Raw genomic sequence first — 24,025 nt, forward strand, 5'->3', positions numbered from 1 at the left:
TCGCACTCCTCAATACAATGATAAGACACTGTAATCTGGTAAGTTGGATAGTAAGATGGAAAACATGTTTTTTTAGGAGAGAAAAACATCTTACATTGCCGAAACAGAATGCTCAGACCTGGCCTGCAAAGCACTCTGGGCAGAAGATGGTGAACCTGTGGCACACCACTAACTCCTGAAGTTCACAATAGTCTTACATATGTGTTACTACGCCTTCCTACCTATCACACCAGTGATTGGTTGTGGAAGTTCTATGCTTTAAGGTTCATAAACCCAGTAGTTAAAGACAAAGTGAATTATACTTATGTTGATGACACTGAAATGAATCTTGCAAATGAATCTTCCTTGTGCCCAAGGAAAAAAATTGGGCTGGAGAATACAGAATATGTATATAATTTGAGTAAGGTATCAAATAGCCTGGGCTTTGTTTTGTTTTACAGTTGATCCACATGCTCATTCTGTATCAGAAACAAAATACATGCTTCAAAGCTAAAACAAAACCCACCTCATATGCCTGCATAACATATACATTATGTGGCCTTTTTTAAAAATACCTGCCACCAATTAAACTCATCAAATTAAAGCTAATGCACAGGTCACGAGTTGAACACAAGGAGTGACAAATTTGTATGAAGTCAAAACTTTATTGTAAACCATTTATTTAAATACATCACAACCTTCCATTTTAATGCAACACCATGTGTTAAACAACATGATCCAGAGCGCATCATGGTTCACATCTGTAACTTCATGGAGCATATTTCCACCTTATTTTTGAGCCACACATTTCCTCAAGCCAGTTTGAAATAAACAAAAAAAACCCCTTACTTATAAGGACAATCCCTTTCTTTAAAACATAAGATACTGCTGTTTTACTCTGTAAAACTATAGTACTTTGCAGTCATTTAACTGGAAACTTTGAAAGACTGGATGTATTGCAAGTCTCCTACAATCCGATGTGGCTGGATGTGTATGTTCACTACCACTTTTGCACAGAAGCTGCATGTCTGGGATTAGCCATGCACAAGGGGCACAGATGCCCAGCCTTCAACACAGAGAAGGTTAAGCCTGAACATCCCCCAAACCCCTTCCATCCCAGAAAGGCATAAATAAAAACAAAGCACATGCCTTTGAGGGAATGTATACAGATCACTTTGCATTGTTTGAGTTCGGTTCCTAAGTCAACGAGTATGAGGTCTTTTCCCTGAAGAGAAGCTTGTAACACAACTTGTTAACAACATTAAGATAAAGCATTTCACAAAAGGACAATAAAGGACAATTAATACATTAAAACCAGAAAATGAAGAGTGCATAATGACCAAAGGATTTTCAAAATAATTATCTGGGCACTTGATATCATGTTAATGAAGCACATCCATGACTATTTGATTTCTGTATCACATCTATTTGGCATGGAAAGTTACTACTCCCTTTCAGACTCAGCAGTGTACTGTACAGCTATTTTGAGTGCAGAATAGTAGTCACCTTTTTTTTTTTAAAAAAAAGAGTGCGGATTGAAGCTCAGTTCTTTACGACATACCTAGCAGCTTGAGCAATGAAATGGCTGCAACATTTGGAGGCCAAACTTATGTCTTGCCTACTCTGTCATCTTCCCAAACTGTCATGATGTGAAGAATAAGCCAACACACTCTCATCTGTTTTAACTGCAAGATAAAATGAAGCACCGCTTTTAAAAAGCAGAAAACACCCATTTTTTCCAAATGTTTTTTCCCTACTTTTTGGAAAAGGACAAAGCACCATGAAACAAACTGAACAGAATACCAGAAAGTTGAGAGAAAAAATGACATACAATCCTTTTGATCCTTCACACTGAACATCAATCAGGTGGTGATGGCCACTGACTAAGATGGCTTTTTAAACAAGTGAAATCAACTCCTGGAGATACATCTGCCATCAGAGACTGTAAGAAAGGATAGCTATATAGAACCTACATGTACAGACACAGTAGTCTTTGACACTGTTGACATAACAGAAGATGGCAATCCCATTCATGCCGTGCTTAAGCAAGCCTAGCCCAGGGAACTGCAGCAAGGAAGGAAATCAGGTGCAGCTGCATTGTCAGCACAAGCTCCCAGGAGGAGGAAAAAATGGCGATTTCATCCAATTCTTTCACCTCACTGTATACCCTTATATTGTAGCACATTTTGATCATAAGAGTCTACCTGTCCTCAGAGTATAAGTTTAGACCAACAGCAGGCCGCCGAAGAAAAGGAGAAAACTGGGAGAAAGTTCAGCCCAGTCAACCCTTCTGCAAGCTTCTAGCAGGATCCAACTTAGAAGTTTGAAACACATGGAATCTGGTCCGCTTCACTACAACTTATTTTTATTCAGCAAGTGTACAACGGCCTGATCTGTGGGTTTAGATAGTTCTAAAGTTTGTGATTTTGGCAAAGAGTGCTTTACGTTGTTGTGATGTTATTGTGCCTAGAACAAGTGCCAGTCTGATCTTCTACTATTTTGATGAAAGCAAAAGAGTGTATTTTTTATCAGCCCTAAAACCTTGAATTAAGCTGCTGGAGGGCACCAATACAATATAATAGTCAATGAAAATAATTATGACACAATTAAGGCTTTGGGTTTTTTTTTAAGCAACACTATCCCTCCCACACACTCTGTCCAAAGATTGGAAACATATTTTATTTAACAGAAATTGAGGATGAAATGATCAAATAAGCTTTTGGATTCAAACAGTTGTGTGCTATTATAGCAGGAGGCATGCTTCCATACCTTCACTACCTCAAAGCTAGTTTTGTCCTCAAAGCTTAGCCCATTATTCACTTGAACAAATGTCTGATGTCCTCCTGAATTTCCAAAATTGTATCAACCATTCCTGCATACTGAAAAGAATCTAACACAGGTGCAACAGAACCTGCTTTAGTGAATAATCCTTGACAGAACCATTAAAATATTCTGTGAAAATGTAACAAAAAAACAAAAACAAAAGTTAGGAGGCAACATTGATCACCCCCCCTCCCCTGGCCAACAGAGGCTTTATCTGGTTTCAGTTAGACAAACATGAGTTCACTGCCTTTTTTAAAAAGCCTGAACACCAACAAGTAACAATGTATTGCAAGAATGTTGCAGTGCAAAGTGACACAGGCCAGTATATAGCTCTGAAATGTAACATCTACTGTAGAAAAGTGTCTCACATGGGCAGTGGGATAAGGCAAATATTACCATGCTATATTAGACTAGCAAAAAGGGAGCCTTGGTGCTTACCTCCTAAGGCTCAAACACCCCCAACACAAACATCCTGTATAACTTACCACACTTAAGACCAACTACACATAAAAACTGTAAAAAAATTTCTTTGAAAAATCTGGAGCGTTGTCAGTGAACGTGTTTTAAGGCTTGAAATACAGACTGATACCAATATACTGTAAGTTACACATCAGCTTCCCCCCACCCTTTGAAAATCACTTTTGCTGCTTTACACCACATCAGAAGATTTAAATGAGCATATTGTCAGACTGTAACAGGCATCAAAATATAATGTAGTCGCTCAAAATCAGGTGTGAATGGATTCCACTAAAAGACATTTTGGATAACCATTGGACAGCTGAAGTCAACAGCTCTACTCCAATTTAAAAGCCATCTACCAGATGGAGTTAGTTTGGTCTTGAGGAAACTGAGGAATGAACAAGTAGTAATTAGTACACTTTATCATAGTCAACTGAATCATACTGAAGATGAGCAATAATCCCACTCTGAATGTACACTTCAAGAAGGAACAGATTTACTATTCCTGTTACAACACCATTTATAGTTGTTGGATGCAAGCAGGGCCAACTGTGCTATGTCCTCTTTTGAAGGAACCGTTCTTTGAAAAAAGGAATGTTGTTTCACCTTTAAAGTAGCTGAGATGTGGGATTAGAAGACTTGCAGGTTTAAGAAACAAGTACTGTGTCTCTTAATGGCTCAACTGAAAAACCCATGGCATTTGTTGCTTTTAGGCTCAACTGAAAAACCCACTTGTTGCTTTTAGGTTAAAGTGCACAGGGTCAGGAATACTACCCATGCTGACCAGTGGCATAATCCACTTATCACTGCTACCACATAACTGCCTTTGGTTCAGTCAGGCTTGTACAGCACTCCAACACAAGGCTACGTAGTGGCTACCAGGCCATTATTCCCTTTGTTGCCTTTGTTGCCACGTTATTCTCCTTTACATGATAAGAAACAATAGATACAAATTTTGCTGCAAATCTTTTGACCTTTTAACCACACATGAAGAGTAACAACATCATTTTCTCTTGCAAAGAGAATCCTTAAATATCCAAGTATGAAAATATAACTTAAATATAAAAGTTGAACAGGGTAGAGAACATCTGGAAGAAAACAAAACTCTTTGTTCTGCCTATTAGTTCCATAGGTACCTTTAAGAAATAAACCCATACATAATTTTAAATTACAATTTGTATTCATAAAACTATTCTGCTCTAGGAATATGTTGAAAAAAGCCAGTTTTAGTAATAAAACATACTGATTCAAATTTTGTTAATCCTGATGTCTCTTTCCGAACCTCCTGAACTGCATCATTAGGAGCCATGTCTGAAACACTGTTGTTCCATGGTCTCTTCCAAAATGTCACATCCAAATCCCCTTGTTGCCTAGAATTTTTCCACACTCGGTAAGACAAAACATTTGCATATTTAGTCAGTGTTTCTATAGTGCAACAGAACAGGTACATTTTTCAAATTTCTGCATTCTGTTTATAGATCTTTCTTGAATCAATTCCCAGGCAACAGGAATACTGATGCAAAGTGAAAATCCACTGAGCACAGACTGTTCTGACATAAAAACCTGCAAATTTACAGGCCACAGAATGTGTCATACAGGCAGACCGAACCGATGCTTCTTTTTCTTAACTGACTTTAAATTGGTAAGTCTCCGAAGATCTTCTTCAATGTCAGATTCTTCCATTTCATCATCTGCTGAAATTAGGATCTAGAGAAAAATTATGGAAAATGATAAAAGAGATTTTATTTTTATTTCCCTTCCCTTCTCCTGAAATATATTTAAAGTCAAACAAAAAAAACCCTCTTAAAAGAACTGAAAAAACAAGAAGTGTTTGATCAGCTAGGTCTTAAAGTATCTTTTAACCATATCCATTACCATCTAGCTAGAAATACTTTGGGTCAGATGATCTTTAGTTCCTTGGTAACACAGAGAACTTCGGTAAAGATCTTTGTGCTGTGTGTGTGTTTCTTGAATTATTTTATACTATTTTAAATTTAAATTGTTTAATATATTATTTTAATTTTTTCATTTTAATATTTGTAATCTGGGGACCCTATTTGAGTAGAAAGGTGGCATACAAATATGATAGATAGAGAGGTAGATAGATAGAGAGGTAGGTAAATTTAAAAAGCCATAAACACACCTGACAAAAAGTTTATAGCTATGTAAACAGAAACTTGACAGAATGACTGGACACATTATCTATTCTCTATTTGCTGCCATCTCACACCAGAGTGTAATACCAAGCCTCTTACAACGAGAATGGACAATCTCAGCTGGCAACCACTTGAGCTCACCTCCTCACTTTTGTTCATTAAACGTAATACTGTAAACTGTGTTCCTAGCAATGGGGAACAAAATTTGTTTTTCCTTCTGCTCCCAATTAGTATGATTTTAAGTTGCCTTCATGTCCTGTGTTAAACTGATGAATGGATAATACGCTACAGTTTTGAAAACTTTTTAAAACTTTGGATGTGACAGTTGAAAAAAATGGTAAGTAAAATGTGTATCCAATCATGAATAAAAGCCATGAAAATGTTGTCAGTAACTTTGGCAAAAGTAGAGTACAAATTTTCAGTGTGGATTAGCTGGGTTTTTAAGGACAAAGGAGGATAATTTTATTTCATTAAAAATGGTAGTAGAGGGCCTAAAAGTAGGAAAGCTTCATTAAAGGACTCTCAGTGGCACAGAGAAAGAGAAACAAACACTGAAAGTGTGAGGATAATTTCAGGTTGGTGGTCATGTTGGTCTGCAGTAGAACACCAAGATTCGAGTCCACTAGCACCTAGAAACCATAGGGTATAAGCTTTTGAGAATCAGGCTCCCTTTGTCAATGTGTGAGGCTTTACAGTCCAGGACCGGCAATTTAATCTGAGGGGGGAAGAGCCCAACTGGACACTTAAAATGTCATTAAAGATTCCAAGGAAAAAAACCTGAAGACATAGAAAAGGAACAGTAAATTATAAGCACATAAAGGATATGAGTTATTATTCAAGACTTGCCTCTGACTCAGATTCCTCATGTGAAGCTGCTCTCCTGTACCGAACTTTACTTCCATTCCTTGAATCTAGTCCTGCTTCCTTCTCTTCAAGTTTAGCTTTCGTTTTCCCTTTCTTCATAAGAAAATTATCAACTACCCAGAACATTAATGCCTGTTACAAAGGAGAAGTTTGCATTAGGGACATCTATCATTCATTCTATAAGACAACAGTAAGATTTAAAGAAAATTTCACATATTACAGTATATAAGCATTACAATATATAAGCGTTACCAGTCCACTAAAAACGCTGAACTTGGGTTACTGCATTTTTCCAAAAGTCAAAATTTGGGATGCTGAAAACAAATAGAATAGCAGAAACAAGGAAAGAACAAAAAGTAACTAAGACAGTAAAAGAGCTCCCAAAATGACTCTCGAACCTGCTGCTGCTACACTCTGGGTCATTCTCAGGTTATGGCTGGAATTGAACAGTTTCTGCGGGCAGAATTTCCCCCTTCCATAGCATGACTTTCTCACACCCACTGCAGCTGAAGATGCCCCCCAAAATGGCTGCATTTCCCCCCCAGAGTAGCATTTACAGGGGCATTTTGGGCTGCAGCAGCAGAAGAGAAAGTCATGCCTTGTGAAATTCCTTCTATCCACAGAAATACACTAGTGGATTCAAACGTAAGCATCTACTAATGTTTGGGCTAGAATCACCATGTTACACTTTCACATGTCTTGTTTGGTACCAATTAGGAAACCCTTCAAATGTTTAAGTCATCAATATATTCTATGATATCTTGATCTAGTCAGATTATTTCTTTTATGATACTGAACAGATGACTATCATGATGCTCAGATTTCACTTGTTACTACAGCAACAGAGTGGGTCCAAAATCATCCATATCAAACTGTTTTATATGAAGAAATTTCCCATCTTGTCTTCCTGCGTACCCTGAAGAATAATAGCCTCACAAGTGTCAGATTGCCTTCTGGACAAAACTCAAGTTACTGATTTGGATCGAAAAAAGCCTTGTTTTGCTGTGGCACAAAATCACCTCCTGTGTGTCCTATTAGAATTCTACAACTGACATTTCCCACGTGCATACATGGTACACAGCAGGGTCAGTCATTTAACTAGTTAAGTAAGTATTTACAGCAATACAGTAAATGTTAAAAAAGACTATGTAAACATAAATATAAATGTATGCAAGCAATAGACCACCTCAGAGAAAGCTCAGATACTTTTAAAATGAACGGAAACATATCTTTTAGGACATGGCCAGCTGACCAGTTGGATGTTTTGCTGCTGGTCATTTGACTGTGCCCAAATATTCCACAAAGCCAAGAAAACTCCTGTGCTGGTGGTAGCTCATCTTTTTAATAACTTCAATGTATCGTCTGGCAACAAAGGCATAAATGAAGGTTCTCTCTATGCAACACCGGGGAACGCAGGGTTCAAGGGCATTCAGTTTGGATCAGATACATGCAAAACTATAGTTTAATTTTTGTTTTATTCTAGCTAAGTGTAGTTCAATTTATTTTTCATTTTAAAAGTATCTAGGCTTTCTCTAGGTGCCTAAATTCCTAAATACCTAAATTCACTCTTTGGATAGTCAAAGGATAATCATCTTACAGAAGTGCTGTAAAACTGTATGGCCTGGGTGGCTACTGTGATGCATTTTAGCTTTACTACAGTGTTACTGTATATTTTTCATTTGGTTAGTTTAAAAATGTCTTTCAAATATTCTGTAATCTAAAATGAATAAAAGAATGGGATTCAAAGTAATAAGAAATGGATAATTCATGACTAACATTCAAAAAGCAGGGGGAGATTTGGGGAGATCACTGCTCTCTCACATTTGATTATTCTTACAATCATGAAGAGTATAGAATGGCCACTTCTTCTGAAATGTTTTAAAAAATGAAACAGAATTATATCCCAACCATGCATTAAATACATTGCTCATGAATCCATAGCCAATATTGAAACATTCTAAAATTCTGAACCTTTACTAAAACATTTAACACAATAAAAATGTATTATACATTTATAGTAAATCATATTAGCTCCTCAGATGCTACAACACCACATTTGCACACTAATTTTTACAGCTGCATAAGACCCAGGGATCTGTGATGACCACTCCTTGTGCCCTAGACCCTTGCTCATCCTGGCTGCCAAAATCATGTGAGGACCACATCAGTGAGCCCTTGCTGTCTACCATAAATCAATCATTAACTCTGGGCACCTTCCCTCAGGTGGTTATCTGCCCACTACTTAAAAAAACCATCCTTACATCCCAGTCTCTTATCTGCCCTTTCTAGGTAAAGTTATTTAAAGCGCAGTAACCAACCAACTTTAGGTCTTCTTCGATAACTCATCTACTCTCAGCCCTTTTCAGTCTGGCTTCAGGCATGGGCTGATGACCTCTGTGTGAATGTAGACAAAGGTCATTCCTCTTGGTTGTTCCTACTGGATTTATCATCAGCTTTTGATACAATGAACCACATCATCTTCTTGAGGCATTTAGAGGCAGAAGCAGGAATCAGGGGATGTGTGCTGAACTGGTTCAAATAATTCCTCACAGACCAGACTCAAAGGTTTTCCAAATGGATACCAGTTATCAGTGTGGGATCTATCTGTGGGGAATCATGGGAGCAACCCTATCCCCCGTTCTTTTCAATGTAAAGCAACCAACTCAATCTCGCCTGGAAGATGGCCCCCAACTTTGACATGGGTAATCTAGCCACCTAGATGCACATCATGTTAACACTGAAACTAGTTTACAATAATGCACTCTATATAGGTCTCCCTCAAAGTTAACTAATGGCTATCATATATAACGCCCTTCATGGCCTTGGTCCCTCACAGCTGCAGGATTGCCTCTCCTTCTAGTGGCTACCAAGACACTTTTAAACAAGGTCTTCTGCAGATATCACCCTGCAAATGGGCAAAATCAACAACTGCTGATATACATGCATCCTCTGTTGTGGCCCCCAACTTATGGAATGGCCTGCCTGATGAGGTCAGGAAGGCTTTCACTCTCCTGGCTTTCCAGAAACTATGTGAAAATGAATCATTCAGGAAGGCTTTTTTTACACAGCTAAAAGAGCTGTACTGTAATGAAAGGTTCAGAAAAATGCATTGGTAAAGGTATAGAGAATGCGGACTATACTACTGCGTATAGTACATACAATCTTGCTGTATAAGTATGATCCTACTATGTAATTTCCTCATCTTTAATAAGTCATGTTAATGCTTATGCTTTGTTTCAACTCTGTTTCAGAGTTCTACAATCCAAGTCCTATTTCACTGTTTATTGGATGTCCCATCCTGTTGATTGTATTGACTGTGTAATCTGCCTTGAGGATCAGTGAGAAAGGCAGACTATAACTAATGTAAATAACTAAAACAACATACACTGAATATCAAAAAAACATTAATTTATACCAACATTTACAAAGAAGGGGACTATCAGCATGACAATAGCCAGCTCCAAGTCAGGATTCTCTATAGGATTCAACAACGCTACCTGCAAAGGGAAAAGAAACACATTAAGATTATACAATTACATACATGCACACTTGTGTTTAATTTACTATTTGCACCATAAACTGTACTGGTTTCATAGAATGAAGAGTGTATTCATGGAACAAAACATTTTTTTCACGTTAAACTTGGCAAAGAGACGATGTGAGGCTCAGATGCTTCTAAAAATATATTCTTTATATAATTGGGACTTTAAAGATTAAACTGAAAACACCTTATTTCAGTCCACAGTGATATAATAGCACTAGACATCACCATTAGATTGATTTTGCATTGATTTTCAAAGCCTTGAATAATGTAACTCCAGACCTGCTCTTGGAATATGATCATAAAACAGATACTAACAATGTTGAAAGTTGTTAGTATGCTGGATTAGAATCTGGGAGGATCAGGTTCATATTCCCACTCTATCAAGAAAGCTTGCTGGGTGATCTTGGGCCAATCACACACTTACCCAAACCTACTTCACAGGGTTGTTGTGAGGATAAAACGGAGGAGAACAACATATGCTTGTTTGGGCCCCCACTGAGGTATAAATAAAGCTGAGCTTTAAATAAAGTAAATAAAATAAAGTTAAAAAAACATTTCAGGGAACTTAAATGTAAGGTGAACTCCATAAGAATGAGGCCAAAAATGAAAGAAGAAAAGGTGAGGTTTCTTCCTTGTGACTGAGCAGAACTCTCCAGGTGGGGGGAGTGTTGCTGGTTTGATCTGCGACATGTGGATTTGTGGGCAATTCCAGAGCTTTAATTGCATTGTTTCGACAGACTGATGTATAAGTGGAGAATGCAAATGTGGGTCCTTTCTCTGGCAGAATGCTAATGTAGCAGCATCCTTTTGCAACTATAGGGACACTGATTAATCACCAAGAAGCCTTAACTAATGGTCTGACATCCAGACACCAAGCAGGACTCAGCTTCACTTTGGAATGGCTGTTTTCCTGGGTAACAACGAGAACATCAGGTGCAGTTCTGCTTGACTGCTCTCCTGTCTTAGTTGCAATAATGAGCCAATGCTGGATTACTAGCCCATGAAAATACAAGGAGAAGAAAAGCTGATCCCATCACTAGAAGGGGCTGAGGAAGAAAAGAGCTCCAAAATGAATCTTGAGGGCAGGATACAGTGGCAGGATAGAAGGCCCTGTCACTGGGAACCATATACTATCTGAGACTCTTTATGCCTACTGTGCCACATCCAGACCTATGCCTACACTCATTCTTGTAGCAGCCTTGCCACTTGCTGTCCCACACTGGGGATGAGCACTGAGGAGGCCTCTCTGGGAATCTTTAAATTCTACAATATTGATGCAACTGAAAAAAGTGTGGTATTCTCTATTTCACCTTCCAAAGACAAGAGATATAAAAAGAAACTGTGCAATGAAGCAAAGGAGTAAGAGAGAGAAAGGATATAACCTCTCCAGAATAGGCTCAGTAACTTGGATTAGGAACTCGGATTGTAATACCTAATGGAACATCTGTTGAAGCTGGTATGGCCTTAGTTAAAGGAATAGAAGCAGCTGGAATTACAGGATGGTTAAGTTGCAGGCATGCAGCCTCAAATAAATAATGAACCCATGCCTTTGGTGGACTGGTCAGCATAGTATGACTCACTTGCTGATCTAACTGTTGACCACTACTCTAAGGAATGCTGTTAAGACCTTTTTCACTATTTGGATATCCATCATCATAATTTAAATTGACAGGATTTACAGAGTAAAGCATTTCTCCTGAATTTTTTCACTACAATTTTTAAAAGTACAACCACTCTCAACCAAGACATCACCACACACAGGCTGTTAGGATAAACCAAAACTCATACAGCCATATTTGCCTGTTGCTAAAGATGTTTTAATAGACCACAGTAACATCTTGCAGATTTCATACATCTTCCAGACTTACAACAGTAGAAGAATATTATATTATAGCTGTAATTTTTCTTCTTTTAGAAACTACAAACATGTGATCTGTCTTGCAGGAAATATCATCAATCTAGTCAGATCTTAAAAATGAATAAAAATACCAACATTCAAAGTCTGACATTTACTGTAACTTAAACAGTGTATTAGAGATGAATCAACTACTCAGTGGGGCAAAAGAAGGTATCAACATACAGTCAGTAAAACCCTGATAATGCAAGAAGATTTTAAATGTGACAGTTAAGCCTTAACTGTCATTATGTTGTTGTGCATCTCTGTCAGCCTCTCTAAAATAAAGCACTGTCTACTTTCTGGCATGCATAGCAACATATTTACACTTTCCCCCACCATTAAAAAACACATTAAGGACTCAAACCTCTTTCCACTGAGGTATTAGGAGGACTATAATGATGATTGTTTTCTCAAACATCATGATCACTATGTACAATGCACACTGGCCTACCCAAGCACTGCACTGCAGCGGGTCACCTATAAAAGAACACACAAGTGATTAGCACAGACGTTTAGCAGGCAAGACACAACTACATGGAAATCGAAAACACAAAAAAGCGTTGATCAAAAGGCGATGTTTATCCCTCTTCAATCTTAAGAAAAACTGTTAATTTGGGATTATTCATTATCTGGAAAAAACAAAATCCCTCAGAAATTTTGTGGAACCTTAAAGATTTTTCATCTGATGAAACAGCTGTGGTTCATGAAGGTTTATGCCACAAAAAAGCTGACAGTTTTTAAAAGATGTCATAAGATCTTTACTTTGGTTGCAGTAGGATAATAGTGCAATCCTAAAATTTGTCTTTCGGTGATTAAGTCCTATGGTAGTGTATCTCAGGGATACACAGCCACATCCCAACTATGTACTGGCACCAAGACAGCCCAGTGCACAAATGGTAGGCACTGGGATGTGTCAGGGTAGAAGCAAGGCATAGTCTGCATCCTTAACCTCTCCAATACTGACTATGCCCCCAAAACACATGCATAAAGCTACATGCTAGCAAGAACCCTGCCACAGCTTTAAAAATCCCCATTGAACATATGGAATGAAAATAATAATTTCCCCACTCAGTCTCCCACCATGCCCTGAGCCCCGGCACAGTTCAGGATATTAAGTCTGCAGCCAATCACTATACTCCTAAGCACGGCATAAACCCCACCCAGGATGCACCATAGGTTAGACAGGGTATGCAAATCTGATCTCTTGCTGCACCCACTTAGAACATGCACAGGGTGCATGAGAATGGTGATGAGAATGCACAGAACAGTAGACCACGTCATCCTGTTGAGATGTCTAGAAACAGAAGTGGGCATCAAAGAATGTGCCCTGGACTGGTTTAAATCATTTCTCATTGAACGGACTCAAGGGGTTGCTGTCGGAGATCAGCTATCTCCAGAATGGGAACTATCTTGTGGGGTTCCACAGGGCGCAATCCTATCTCTCAGGTTATTCAACCTCTACGTAAAACGTTTAGAACTCATTCGCAGCTATGGAGTTGGGTGTCATCAATATGCGGACGACACCCAACTCTGTATCTTGCTATCCAGGTCCCCACAGGATGCAGTAGAAATCTTAGATCACTGCCTGACAGCCGTGGTGAAATGGCTGAAAAACAAAAAATTGAAATTAAACCCAGACAATTCCGAAGTGATGCTTGTTGGGAAGTCAGATATTCTGAAAGACATTGTACTCCCCACTTTCAATGGAGTTTGTTCATGGCCTTAGCCCGACATACCTACAGGACCGCCTGCATATAGGCAAAATCAACTGCAGCCCATACACAGGCCTTCTCTGTGGTGGCCCCTACCCTATGGAACAGTGTGCCTGAGGAGGTCAGGACGCAGAGCTCCCACACTCTTGGCTTTCCGCAAACAATGCAAAACTGAATTATTCAAAAAGGCTTTTTTACTCAGATAGGGAGGGGGTCTTGGATGTTTCGCCAATGAGTTGGGAACCATGGGCTCCACCATTATGTTGCTTTACATATTATCTGTTGCTTTGAATATGTACTCGTATATACTGCTTGTGCTTCATGTTGTCTAATGTCAATCCTAGAATGGATGATGTTCCGTTTCAGCAATCCTTCAACCCTGTATTGGATCCTTGCTAATGCTATGTCTCTGTAAACTTGTATTCATCTACCCTATGACACTGTTTATGGAAATGTCCTTGACACTGTATGGAAATGCCTACCCTTGTTCTTGCTACTGATTGTACTGATCTCACACTATGTAATCCGCCTTGAGTCTCAGTGAGAAAGGCGGCCTATAAATGATATAAATAAATAAAATAAAAGAGAACCTTTGTTGAGGCATATTGCAAACACTGCTTTTTCTCTGATCCAATATAGGTTCTCTGTGTCTCAGATGGACAATTTAAGGTGCAAGGACAATGTTCCCAGCACATGGAGGGTTAATAAAGGAAAGAAGAGTTCTTGCTGCAACTAAGTTCCCCATGCCCCTCATGTACCTACTCTGTGCAATGCCTCAATAATAGAGCCTCCAGAGGTAAGTGTGAAGAGCACAGGAAGGGGGAAGGAGCTTGTAGATATGCTGGCACTACATCACTGCACTATCAATGCAGTATGTCATGGTAGCCTCCTCTACACAAGTGGGGGACACAGCAGCACAACTATAAGGTACTCCACTCTCATCTGTGCTTCTGCTCTTCAACTGCCCATGATGCACCAGCAGACTGCACTGAACACAGTATGGAAAGTTATTCCGTTCTCTCACCAGAATTACAAATTCATATTATACCTTCTGTGTTGATCAAACTAGACTAACTACATCTATAACAACTCATTACTCATTACTCATTATAGACTTCTAGAGTGTGATAAAATCAGATGTCCTACGTAGGATTTGCTACATGTACATCATAAAAATCATGGAGCTTCACAGGACTCTGGGTTATATAGTTTATCCTTCATATTCTACAACCCATGCCAGTCCAGAAGGATCCACTGGACCCTTCACTGACTCCTGCAGGATGTCACTATATTATTTTTCCCCCAGATGAATGCCCAAATAAGTAAGCATTACATCTGCATGCCTCCTTTCTCAGCAGGGATCAGAACAAGGATTCCTAGGCAGGCAGCTTCACTTAAAAACAACTGATTCCGTGATATACGTATTTCCCATAGCAGTTTCAGCTAGCTCACTTTTAGGACTAGACTAAGTGCCTTGCTGAAACCCCTTTACATGCTAGTTACTTTCAGAAAGTTGTACAAATTTGGTCGCAATCCTGCAAACTTGTTTAAGAATAAAACACACTGAACTCAACTGGACTTTCTCTGAAGGATATTGCACGGGATCATACTGCAGAGTTACTCTCAGCAAAATAAGAAAATTAAGTTGATGTCGTATATATCATAATTCATATTGTATGCTACTAGTTTTGCTCTGGGTGCTCACAAATTGTTTTATTTCCTAGGTACCGAAGGCAAGCTAAAAAGGCTGTAATTTCCTTTAGACAGACACTGTGTTTACTTATCTCTAGACATCTGGTCATTACCAAATACTAAGATATATTAGCTACTCTTCAATGATCATATTTATATTGCTAATTAAAATGATTTAGCTGAAGTCATTGTAAGATTTTTTGGGCGGTGTTTCTGCACATGAGCAAATGAAAACAGCCTATTTTTGTAGATAAGGAACTATGCTCCCCAGAATATATCAAAGAAATATATACTAAAATTTAGGGCACCTGAAAGTTCCTTCTTATACACACATGCAGGAATGCAGAATGAAGCACCAGCACTAAGATGAGTTTTTTATAAACTTGCAACACAATATGATTTGCTCTATAGCCTTCAACATGCAATCTCAGTACATTTAGTATGCTGCTATTCTTTTTATATATCACAGTCTACTTTCAAGTTAATTTTAAGGTATCTTCAAATACAGAAGAACAGCTGAGCCTGGGAACTGTGAAATGGAAAGTCAAATACCTTTAAACAGCTGTAATACAGAATGGACTTCAGGCATTTCCTTTTCTGGAGAGGTTTTGAAAGACATACACCAGATATTTTATTTGCTCTTCTTAATGTTTACAATATGTTTTTATATTGATGCTATAACTCTTCAGCACTCAACACTATGAAGTCTGGAAGCTCCCTATTATAAAAATACCTTTAATTAAATCTATAACTCTCCTCACCTCCCTCGAATTCTGGGAAAAAAGTTAATTTACAGGGCATTAAAATCATTTCCGTATTTGACTCCAAACTCTCACTCAATCTAGATTTTGAATTGGTGTCTTACATCTTTTTGTTCAGTATGATACTTGCTCATGTTTTTCATTATTCGTAAATGTGCTGCTGTCATACTGAACATATTTATGTTAGCTTAAAGGTTAGCCAATTTTAATAAGTAAAATTTAAAGTTAAAGTTCCCCTATAGGGCTTTCTCACTCTACCCTAAAACCAGGAGAGATTCAGTCTTCACAATTTTCTATTCCTGTTCCTTACACAGAAATGATAAAAAGCTGCAAAATTTAAGATGTAATCCAGCATGCAGACAAGTAGTAAATCCCATTTAAAGCAGCCTGATTTATTTTCTAGTAAAAATGATTAGGCCATAAAACTGGTTTTACGGATATCTATACTCTAGTGCTAGCTACTGCATTATACAGCCTCAATATACTACAAACAAGACAAGGTGCTTCACTAGCACACAACTCCTCCATGGAAGTTATGTACACATAAAATGCACAATGACAGATACATTCCTTGTTTTGAGTAAAGACACAAAGAAAAAAAATTATCAACTTAGAAACTGAAGAACATTTAAAATGATTAAAACAAATGCCATTCCGTTTTTCAAATGACTTGCACTAAAAACATGGAATACTTACATACATGACTTTTTCATATTCGTATGTACAAAAAGCATGAATATTTCCCCATAAATCATGAGAAAAAGTTTTACCCAAAGAGATCTTAGTTGTACAACACAGGTTGATTAAGGGAATGAATTCAAATTGTTGGCATTGTAAGAGGATAAAGGGATATTATGTTCATCTTTGGTGGGAATGTCCCAAAGTAACTGAATTTTGGCAAATGGTCCTGGAAAAGGTGGAGGATTTATGTAAAGTTAAAATAGAATCGACAGGGAAGGTGTTGTTTATGGGAGTTCTGGGGAATAATAAAGTAGATAAGTCTAAACAGTTGTTGTTTAAAACAATGATTATTGCTGCACATGCAGTCATAGCTTATGGCTGGAAGGATGCGGCAAAGTGGACTATGGGTAGATGGAACTTGTATCTATATCAAATGATTCAAGCAGATATTCTGTCTATATTAAAACAGGAAAAGACATGGGAGGATAATATATTAGAGATAAGGAAGAAATGGCTTGGGTATATAAATTGGGTAAGGGAAGGGAGGGCCAACAAAGATACATTTGACAAAATCCAAAGGGTGTGCGCTTATGGTTGCAAGTATAAAGTTTTTTTCCAATTAGTTGCTCACGGGAAGGGGGGGAGGGTAACATAAAGGGGAAAAGGTTGTATTGATGTAGGATTATGTTAATGTAATGAAAGTGACTATGTATGGCTATGTAAACAAAGACATCAATACAATAAAAAATGAAATAAAAAAAAGTTGTACAACACTGTAAGCAACACAACAGAAATTTGCAACTGTATAAAACAAATCATTCTGAATACTACAAACACCGTTTAAGATGTACGTTTTGCAGAGGCACCATCTTAGAGATACTGCCTTCTATGAGTGAGAAAAGGAAAACAGCTTTTTAAAGATGGTACCTATTGTCAGCTACTTCTGTAAATATTTGCATCAAATTAGGTAAGAAACCTTCAAAAACCAGCTGTGCAATTAATTGGGAACAGCTGTAGCTGATCAAAGGATTGACTAATCAAGTTAACAATTAAACACATATGTTGTGATTTGTATAACGTATTATTTGATTTTCAAACAAGCTTCCAAAAATAAACAAAAAGCAAAATATTACAAGGCTCTGGAAATCTTAAACATTTAACCCTGTAAGTATGTATTACTTGAGAATTCCAAAGTCAACGTCTTTTAAATTTTGATTTCTAGGCCTGTTCCATTTTTTAAAAAAAATAACCTAGGTAACATGGGACTGGCTGACACTTGAACCAAATCCCTGCATCTATTGCACAAGTACATTGTTCCGTTGCACTCATATCTGACCCTCACCAACATAATTTTCTTTAGGAAGGTGAAGCGTTCATTTGCTTTGTGATATGAACACCTGCATATGTTCCTTTCTTTCATTACAAATATATGCACATATAGGGCTAAGTATAAAAACAGCTGCTGTAGTGCTTATTCATAGGTTAAAAAAGTGGGGGACTTTCCAAGTACATTGAAAGTTCTATTTCTAACACTAATTCAGGAAAAGATAAAACATACTAGTGAATGCTCTTTAACAGAAGTTCAATAATCTAAATTTTACAAATGTTATACCTGGGAGTTAGTGACACAATCCATTTTGCACACTTCAAATAAAACTGCAAATTATACAATGTCCTGAGAGGCAAAAGACTAACTGGAAAAAGCAGCAATGGAAAAGGCAGAATTCTTGTAGAAAAAGTAGTAATCAATATTAATGCTTTTAATGGGGTTTGACCTGCATGCTTAAACCAAAAGGGAAAGCAGGGTACAAATACTCTTAATAAATTGTTTTTCAACCAAAATTCAAAGCAGCCATTAGAGGAAGCCTGAAACAGACCTAACACTGCAAATCATTTCAGAGACTGCAGTGAGGTTTTTAGGAAGCTGTCACTTCCAGTTTGGTCCTAAGAAATGGAAGAAACGAAAGGAGGAAGAAGAGCGAGGCTTAGCAGCTTGGCTAAGAAATCAGTAAAGTTAGAATTATTAGTTTAGTAGTTTTCTGGTCTTCACCTCTTATGTTATTTCATTCCTTATCGACACAGCCTTTCTGTAGTATTTAAGATCAAAGTAGTACAAATGCTATATACAGATCTCACCCACTATTCATATGCAATAATCTGCTATTTGACCAGAAGCTCCTTCTGCATGCTACAATATTAACTCATTGCTTGAGACACTATTAGATTAAATCTATGTTAAAAGATAGGCTTCCAATACAAAATCTATTTCTGTGAGGCATAAGCAAAGCAATGAATCAGGAGGGATGAACTAATGTCTGGGAAAGGAGGTGAGTTTGCAGGAGACAAACAATTATATCCTCTGTGAGAATACAAAAAAGGCTAGAGTGTATTTCAAGCTCTAGCTAATTTTTCTATTCATAAGTATGAAGGAAAATATTCTCTTGATAAGATACCAACCACATACTATTTACATAAGCCTTGCAAACCCATCAGTAATTATATAACGATTATATAACTCTTCCCCTTATCTAGGTATTCCTCTTCTAATAGTCATTCCTCCTCACTGTCACACCTACTAATCACATGAAGGCCCTGACCTGGATAGCCCAGGTGAGCTTGATCTTGTCAGATTAGAGTTACCATTCCCTCCACGGGGGAGGGAGATCCCCTGCTCCCACCCTTCTGCCCCCCATGCCCACTTATTTGGGTGGCGGGGGGTTGTGCTCCCCGGAAACACGCTCCCGAGCTGCAACATGCGCCCCGTGCCTGGAGCAGAGCCGCGCGCCTCGAGCCACGTTGTGCCATGCCACACCGTGCTGCACGCCCTGAGCCAAGCCAAGCCATGTGCCATGGCTCTGCTCAGGGTGCGCGGTGCAGCTCAGCTTGGTGCACGTGACGCACATGGCTCAGGGTACAGGGTGCGAACCAAGCCAAGCTGCGTGCCCTGAACCGAGCTGCACCGTACACCCCAAGCCGAGTCGAGCGCTCCTGCACCCACAGCAGGCCCGTTCTGGGGAGAATCATACCCTGCAGGGCCCGATCCAGCCCTTGGTGAGTGCAGGAGCGCTCCCAGCTAGCCTTTGACCCCTGCACGATGATGTCACTTCTGGAAGTGATGTCATCGTGCAAGCCGGGAGCATGCGCACGCGTGCGCACAGAAAAGAAACCCCCCTGAGCGGCAAGGTAAGTGCCAGGCTCCCAACTTCCTCCTGGGGGAGTAAAAGGACCTGGCAAACCCCAAGTTTGGGCTCCAGGGGACCTGGCAACCCTATGTCAGATGGATGGGAGACCTCCAACAAAAACCAGGGTTGCAGAGGCAGGCAATGGCAAACCACCTCTGTTAGTCTCTTGGCATGAAAATCCCACCAGGGGGTCGCCATAAATCAGCTATGATTTGAGGGCACTCTTCACCACCAATCACATGAATAGAAAAAGGGGCACAGAACCATTTATGCTGTAGCAGTTTACTCTCATCTGGCTTGCTACCAAGTTGTAAAATGGTATCTGAAGAAGGAGAAACTTTCAAAAGTTTATACCCTGAAAATCTTGTTGGTCTCTAAGGTGCTACTGGACTTAAATGCTGTTTTACTGCAGACTAACACGGCTACCTGCTTGAAATTGTACACGTTGTAGTCTCTGGGGTTCTTAGCTTTCTACTGGTCCTCTGATTTAAAAGGGTAAAGACCAGGGGAGGATGTAAGCAAAGCTAGCAATTATGGCATGTTACACTGCATTCCTCACAGCTGAGGAAACACAATATAGTACTGTGAAGGAAGGCAGGCAGGCAAGCAGGTGCAATTTGCCACTTGGCTCTTTGCCCAGGGAACATGGATATTTCTCCCTGAAATGGAAAACTGCATGGCTGATTAACTGACTTTTAAATATATATAAAAAATACAATCACTGCTTTATAGAATATTTTTCAATCATGAGTTTAATAGTATCATGAGGGAACAGCAGATACTGTCTGGTCATCAAAGAACGGACTTTGGATGGAAGTCTTTGTTATGCTTGTTTTATTATGATCCTTTACTAATTATCTTAAGGCTGATTTTTTTAAGGTTGTTGGTTTTTATTTTATAGTCTAATAGGTGAGACTGATAATATTTTGGGACTCCATAGTTGCTGTGGTCACTGTGATTGGCAGGGCTGGATTGACGGGGGGGGAGGGGGGTAGTCTGCCCTTGGTGCCGCCAAAGAGAGGGCGCCGGGCACAGCTGCCAGCCCAGGGAGCGCGCGGGCAGCAGGACAGGGGGCACACTTGCTGCGTGCCCCCTGCTTGCAGCGCGGATGGCTGGGAGGCCGCCCGTGCCAGTCGCCTGCCTGGCAGGACAGGAGGTGGCCAGCCGCCCCCTGTCCTGCAGGACAGGCGAATGGCGTGGGTGGCCTCCCAGCCACTTGTGCTGCCGCTGCCAGCTCCGCGGAGCGCCGGGACAGCTGGCTTGCCGTGGGGTGGCACACGCCGCACTGTGTGATGACACCACAGAAGTGATGTCATCACACAGCGCCGGGAGTGCATGTGCGCTGTGCGCGCACGCGAGTTACTGGTCTTCGGTTGCCATGGGTGCCGGCAACCGTAGATCCAGCCCTGGTGATTGGTTCAAAATATTTTTACACTCAGGGATAAATACTTCCTAATCTGCTTATAGCATTCATTAAAAACAGTTAGACTATAACATAAACCAGCAGCCTTAAAAAAGACCCATCAGATCATCAGTAAAGAAACATGTTTATCAGGTTACACATGCAACCATATATTCTTTACTAGGTGTGAGGATGTTGAAGGGGGCCAGAGAATATTTCACCTGTTCCTTTGTTATGGACAGATTTATGGACATGGCCCTTATAGCACTACCTGATGTTTAGAATCACGAAGACTTCTTGCCTTTTTTGGGGGGTGGCAGTGTTTCAGGTTGGTCTAACTTCACATGCTGTTGGATCTAAATATCTTTCTGCTGACCCTCAGAAGATTACTGCGGGACACAGTGGATAGTTCTGTTGAAGCCCTGAATGACCTTGGGAATTTGAGGGGAGGGAACCTTGACATTTGACATCGTTGCTTTTAGATGCTTTCTTCTGTCAAACTCCAATTAGCACCATGTTAGACTAGCGAGTTTGGGGCAACAGCAGGAGGTCCCCAGGGTGATGCTCGTGGGAGCCATGGCAACTGCTGACATCTTTCCTAGTGCCTGCCAAGTGCTTTTTTGCCCAGCAGGGTTTCTCACTGACTACTGATTGGCTGTGCAGATTTTTAAAACCATTGCTTCAGCAGCAGGTGCCAATATAACACAAGGATCTTCACTGCATAACTGAAGATAACCTACGTATATACAAGAAAATATTTTTAAATGATATGTTCATTTTAAAAAGTATCCTGTTAAACTTACGTCTGAAGAGTTACTGCTAGAGTTACGCATAACTTCATTCCCTGACATTTGATGGCTGGCTCTGCCTCCCAGGGCAGCCATATTGTAGTTGGCCCTACCTCCCTATGTCATAATTGCAAAGGTGCTGGCAGCCTCAAAAAGGCTGGGGACCCCTGGGCTAGAGGACAGATAAAAAAAACTTGGGATGACAGTGATCACACAGGATAATCTTATAGCTTATTCCACGGAGGTTAAGTTACTTCATGATCCTTGTGTCATCCAGAGACATCAGCAGAACTTTTCCAGTGATAATAGTGTTGCAACACTGTTTAGGCACCTGGTAAAGATCTGGTTGTTTTGTATTGCTTTTGCTTAATCATTGCTTTATTTTAGTTTAGTTCTGGTTGTTTTGTATTGCTTTTGCTTAATCATTGCTTTATTTTAGTTATTTGTGGTAATACTCTCTGAATTGTAACCTTCTTATGTTGTACTTGACTACTGCTCTTATTATGATTTTAATGATATTATTGGGTCTCGTTTAGTTATTAATTTAACTATATAATTAATTTAAATGTTAATCTGCTTTGAACATAAGGAAGAATGCAATATAAGTATTTTAAATAAAGGTCAGTATAAGCTTTTGTGAGTCAAAGTTCATTCACTTCATTAAATATTCTGGAAAAGTATATTGGTCATTAAGGTGCTACTGGACTCAAATTTTGTTCTTCCAGGGCCATGCTTTCTGGCAAGTACCCATATTCTTGGTAGAGTGTAGTGCTCTACTTCTGTAGTAAAAAAAATTAACCTTGGCCATTTTCACATGTCTTACCGGCCGTGGAAAATCGCACAAAACTCCCAGAACGATGGCATCTTCCTGGCGTGATTTCTCATCATGATGGGAAATCGCGCCAGGAAGATGCCATCGTTCCAGGAGTTTTGCGTGATTTTCCATGGCTGGTAAGACGTGTGAAAACGGCCCTTATCAGGTTCAAGACCATTTACATGGGTGAGCAAAATAAAATACTTCAGGACTGCCTAAAGGTTTGTTTGCTTTAGTTTTCCCTCCCTATTTCTTTCACTTACTATTGCATCGAAAAGCTTGAATGCCCAAGACGCAGAATATGACGACTGGCAATGGAACTTCCTTCTGCTGGCCTGAATACTCAACTGCTGAGAGGGAGTTTTCACACTATCATGCCAAGAGCAATGCCTCAAAATGAAATGTTATACTAAGCATATAGTTTAAGAGCTCTAGCTGTTACACTGAATCTTCAAGTAATGTTTGAGGCAAAATACTAAATGTCACGTGGTATTTATTTGATTTGTACAAGAGCATAGTTGTACAAGAGCTAAAGCTATAATTAATTTGCCTGCATTGTTCATAAGTCTTTTGAGAAGAATTAGCTTTGAATAATATAGGAAAAGCAGATTTGCTCCAACACAAACCAATCTCTCTTCAGCATTACATACACTGGCTTGAACCCAGCAGTAAATCTCCACATTTTAAGCGCTCGTATAAAAAAATAATTTCCTTTTGTCCATCCTGAATCTACTGCCCATCAACTTAATTGGATGCTCTTGAGTTCTAGTATTTGGGGAGAGGGAGAAAACATTGCTCTGTCAACCCTGTGCATAATTTTATAAACCACTATCATAGCCTCCCTTAACTGTCTTCTTTTTTAAATGGAAAAGTCCCAGACTCTCAGCCTTTCCTCACAAAAAAGATGCTCCAACCTTATGCTCATCTTGGTTGCTCTCTTTTGTACTCTTCCCAGCTCTGCAATGTCCTTTGTGAGATACAGTGAACTGAACTGCACATAGTGCTTCAAGTGAGGCTGCACCATAGGTCTATACAGAGGCATTATAATATTGGCTGTTTCATTTTCAATGTATGTCACTTTACACTTATCCACACAGAATTTCATTTGCTACTCATCAGATCTGTGGAGCTCCTGGAGCTCTTCACAGTCGGCCTTGGTTTTCATCATTCTGAATAATTCTGTCACCTGCAAACTTGGACACTACACTGCTCTCTCCAGTTCAAGATCATTTATGAAAAAATTAAATAGCACTGGCCCCAATACCGATCTT

At 39.4% G+C, this 24,025-nt stretch overlaps 1 protein-coding gene across 1 annotated transcript in view; it reads right to left on the minus strand.

Annotated features, from left to right (window-relative positions):
* Positions 1 to 4,159: 4,159 nt before the first annotated feature.
* The window catches only part of STIMATE (STIM activating enhancer), a 61,310-nt gene continuing 41,444 nt past the window's right edge, over positions 4,160 to 24,025 (minus strand). Inside the window, exons 5-8 of the mRNA XM_054977218.1 lie at positions 12,087 to 12,199; positions 9,701 to 9,778; positions 6,264 to 6,413; positions 4,160 to 4,968 (exon numbers count right to left, since the gene is read on the minus strand). Coding sequence (XP_054833193.1) covers positions 4,852 to 4,968; positions 6,264 to 6,413; positions 9,701 to 9,778; positions 12,087 to 12,199 — 458 coding nt within the window. The 3' untranslated portion in view covers positions 4,160 to 4,851. The remainder of the gene's footprint in view (positions 4,969 to 6,263; positions 6,414 to 9,700; positions 9,779 to 12,086; positions 12,200 to 24,025) is intronic.

The sequence above is a fragment of the Eublepharis macularius genome, chromosome 4 (genome assembly GCF_028583425.1).
Source record: "Eublepharis macularius isolate TG4126 chromosome 4, MPM_Emac_v1.0, whole genome shotgun sequence".
NCBI lineage: Eukaryota > Metazoa > Chordata > Lepidosauria > Squamata > Eublepharidae > Eublepharis > Eublepharis macularius.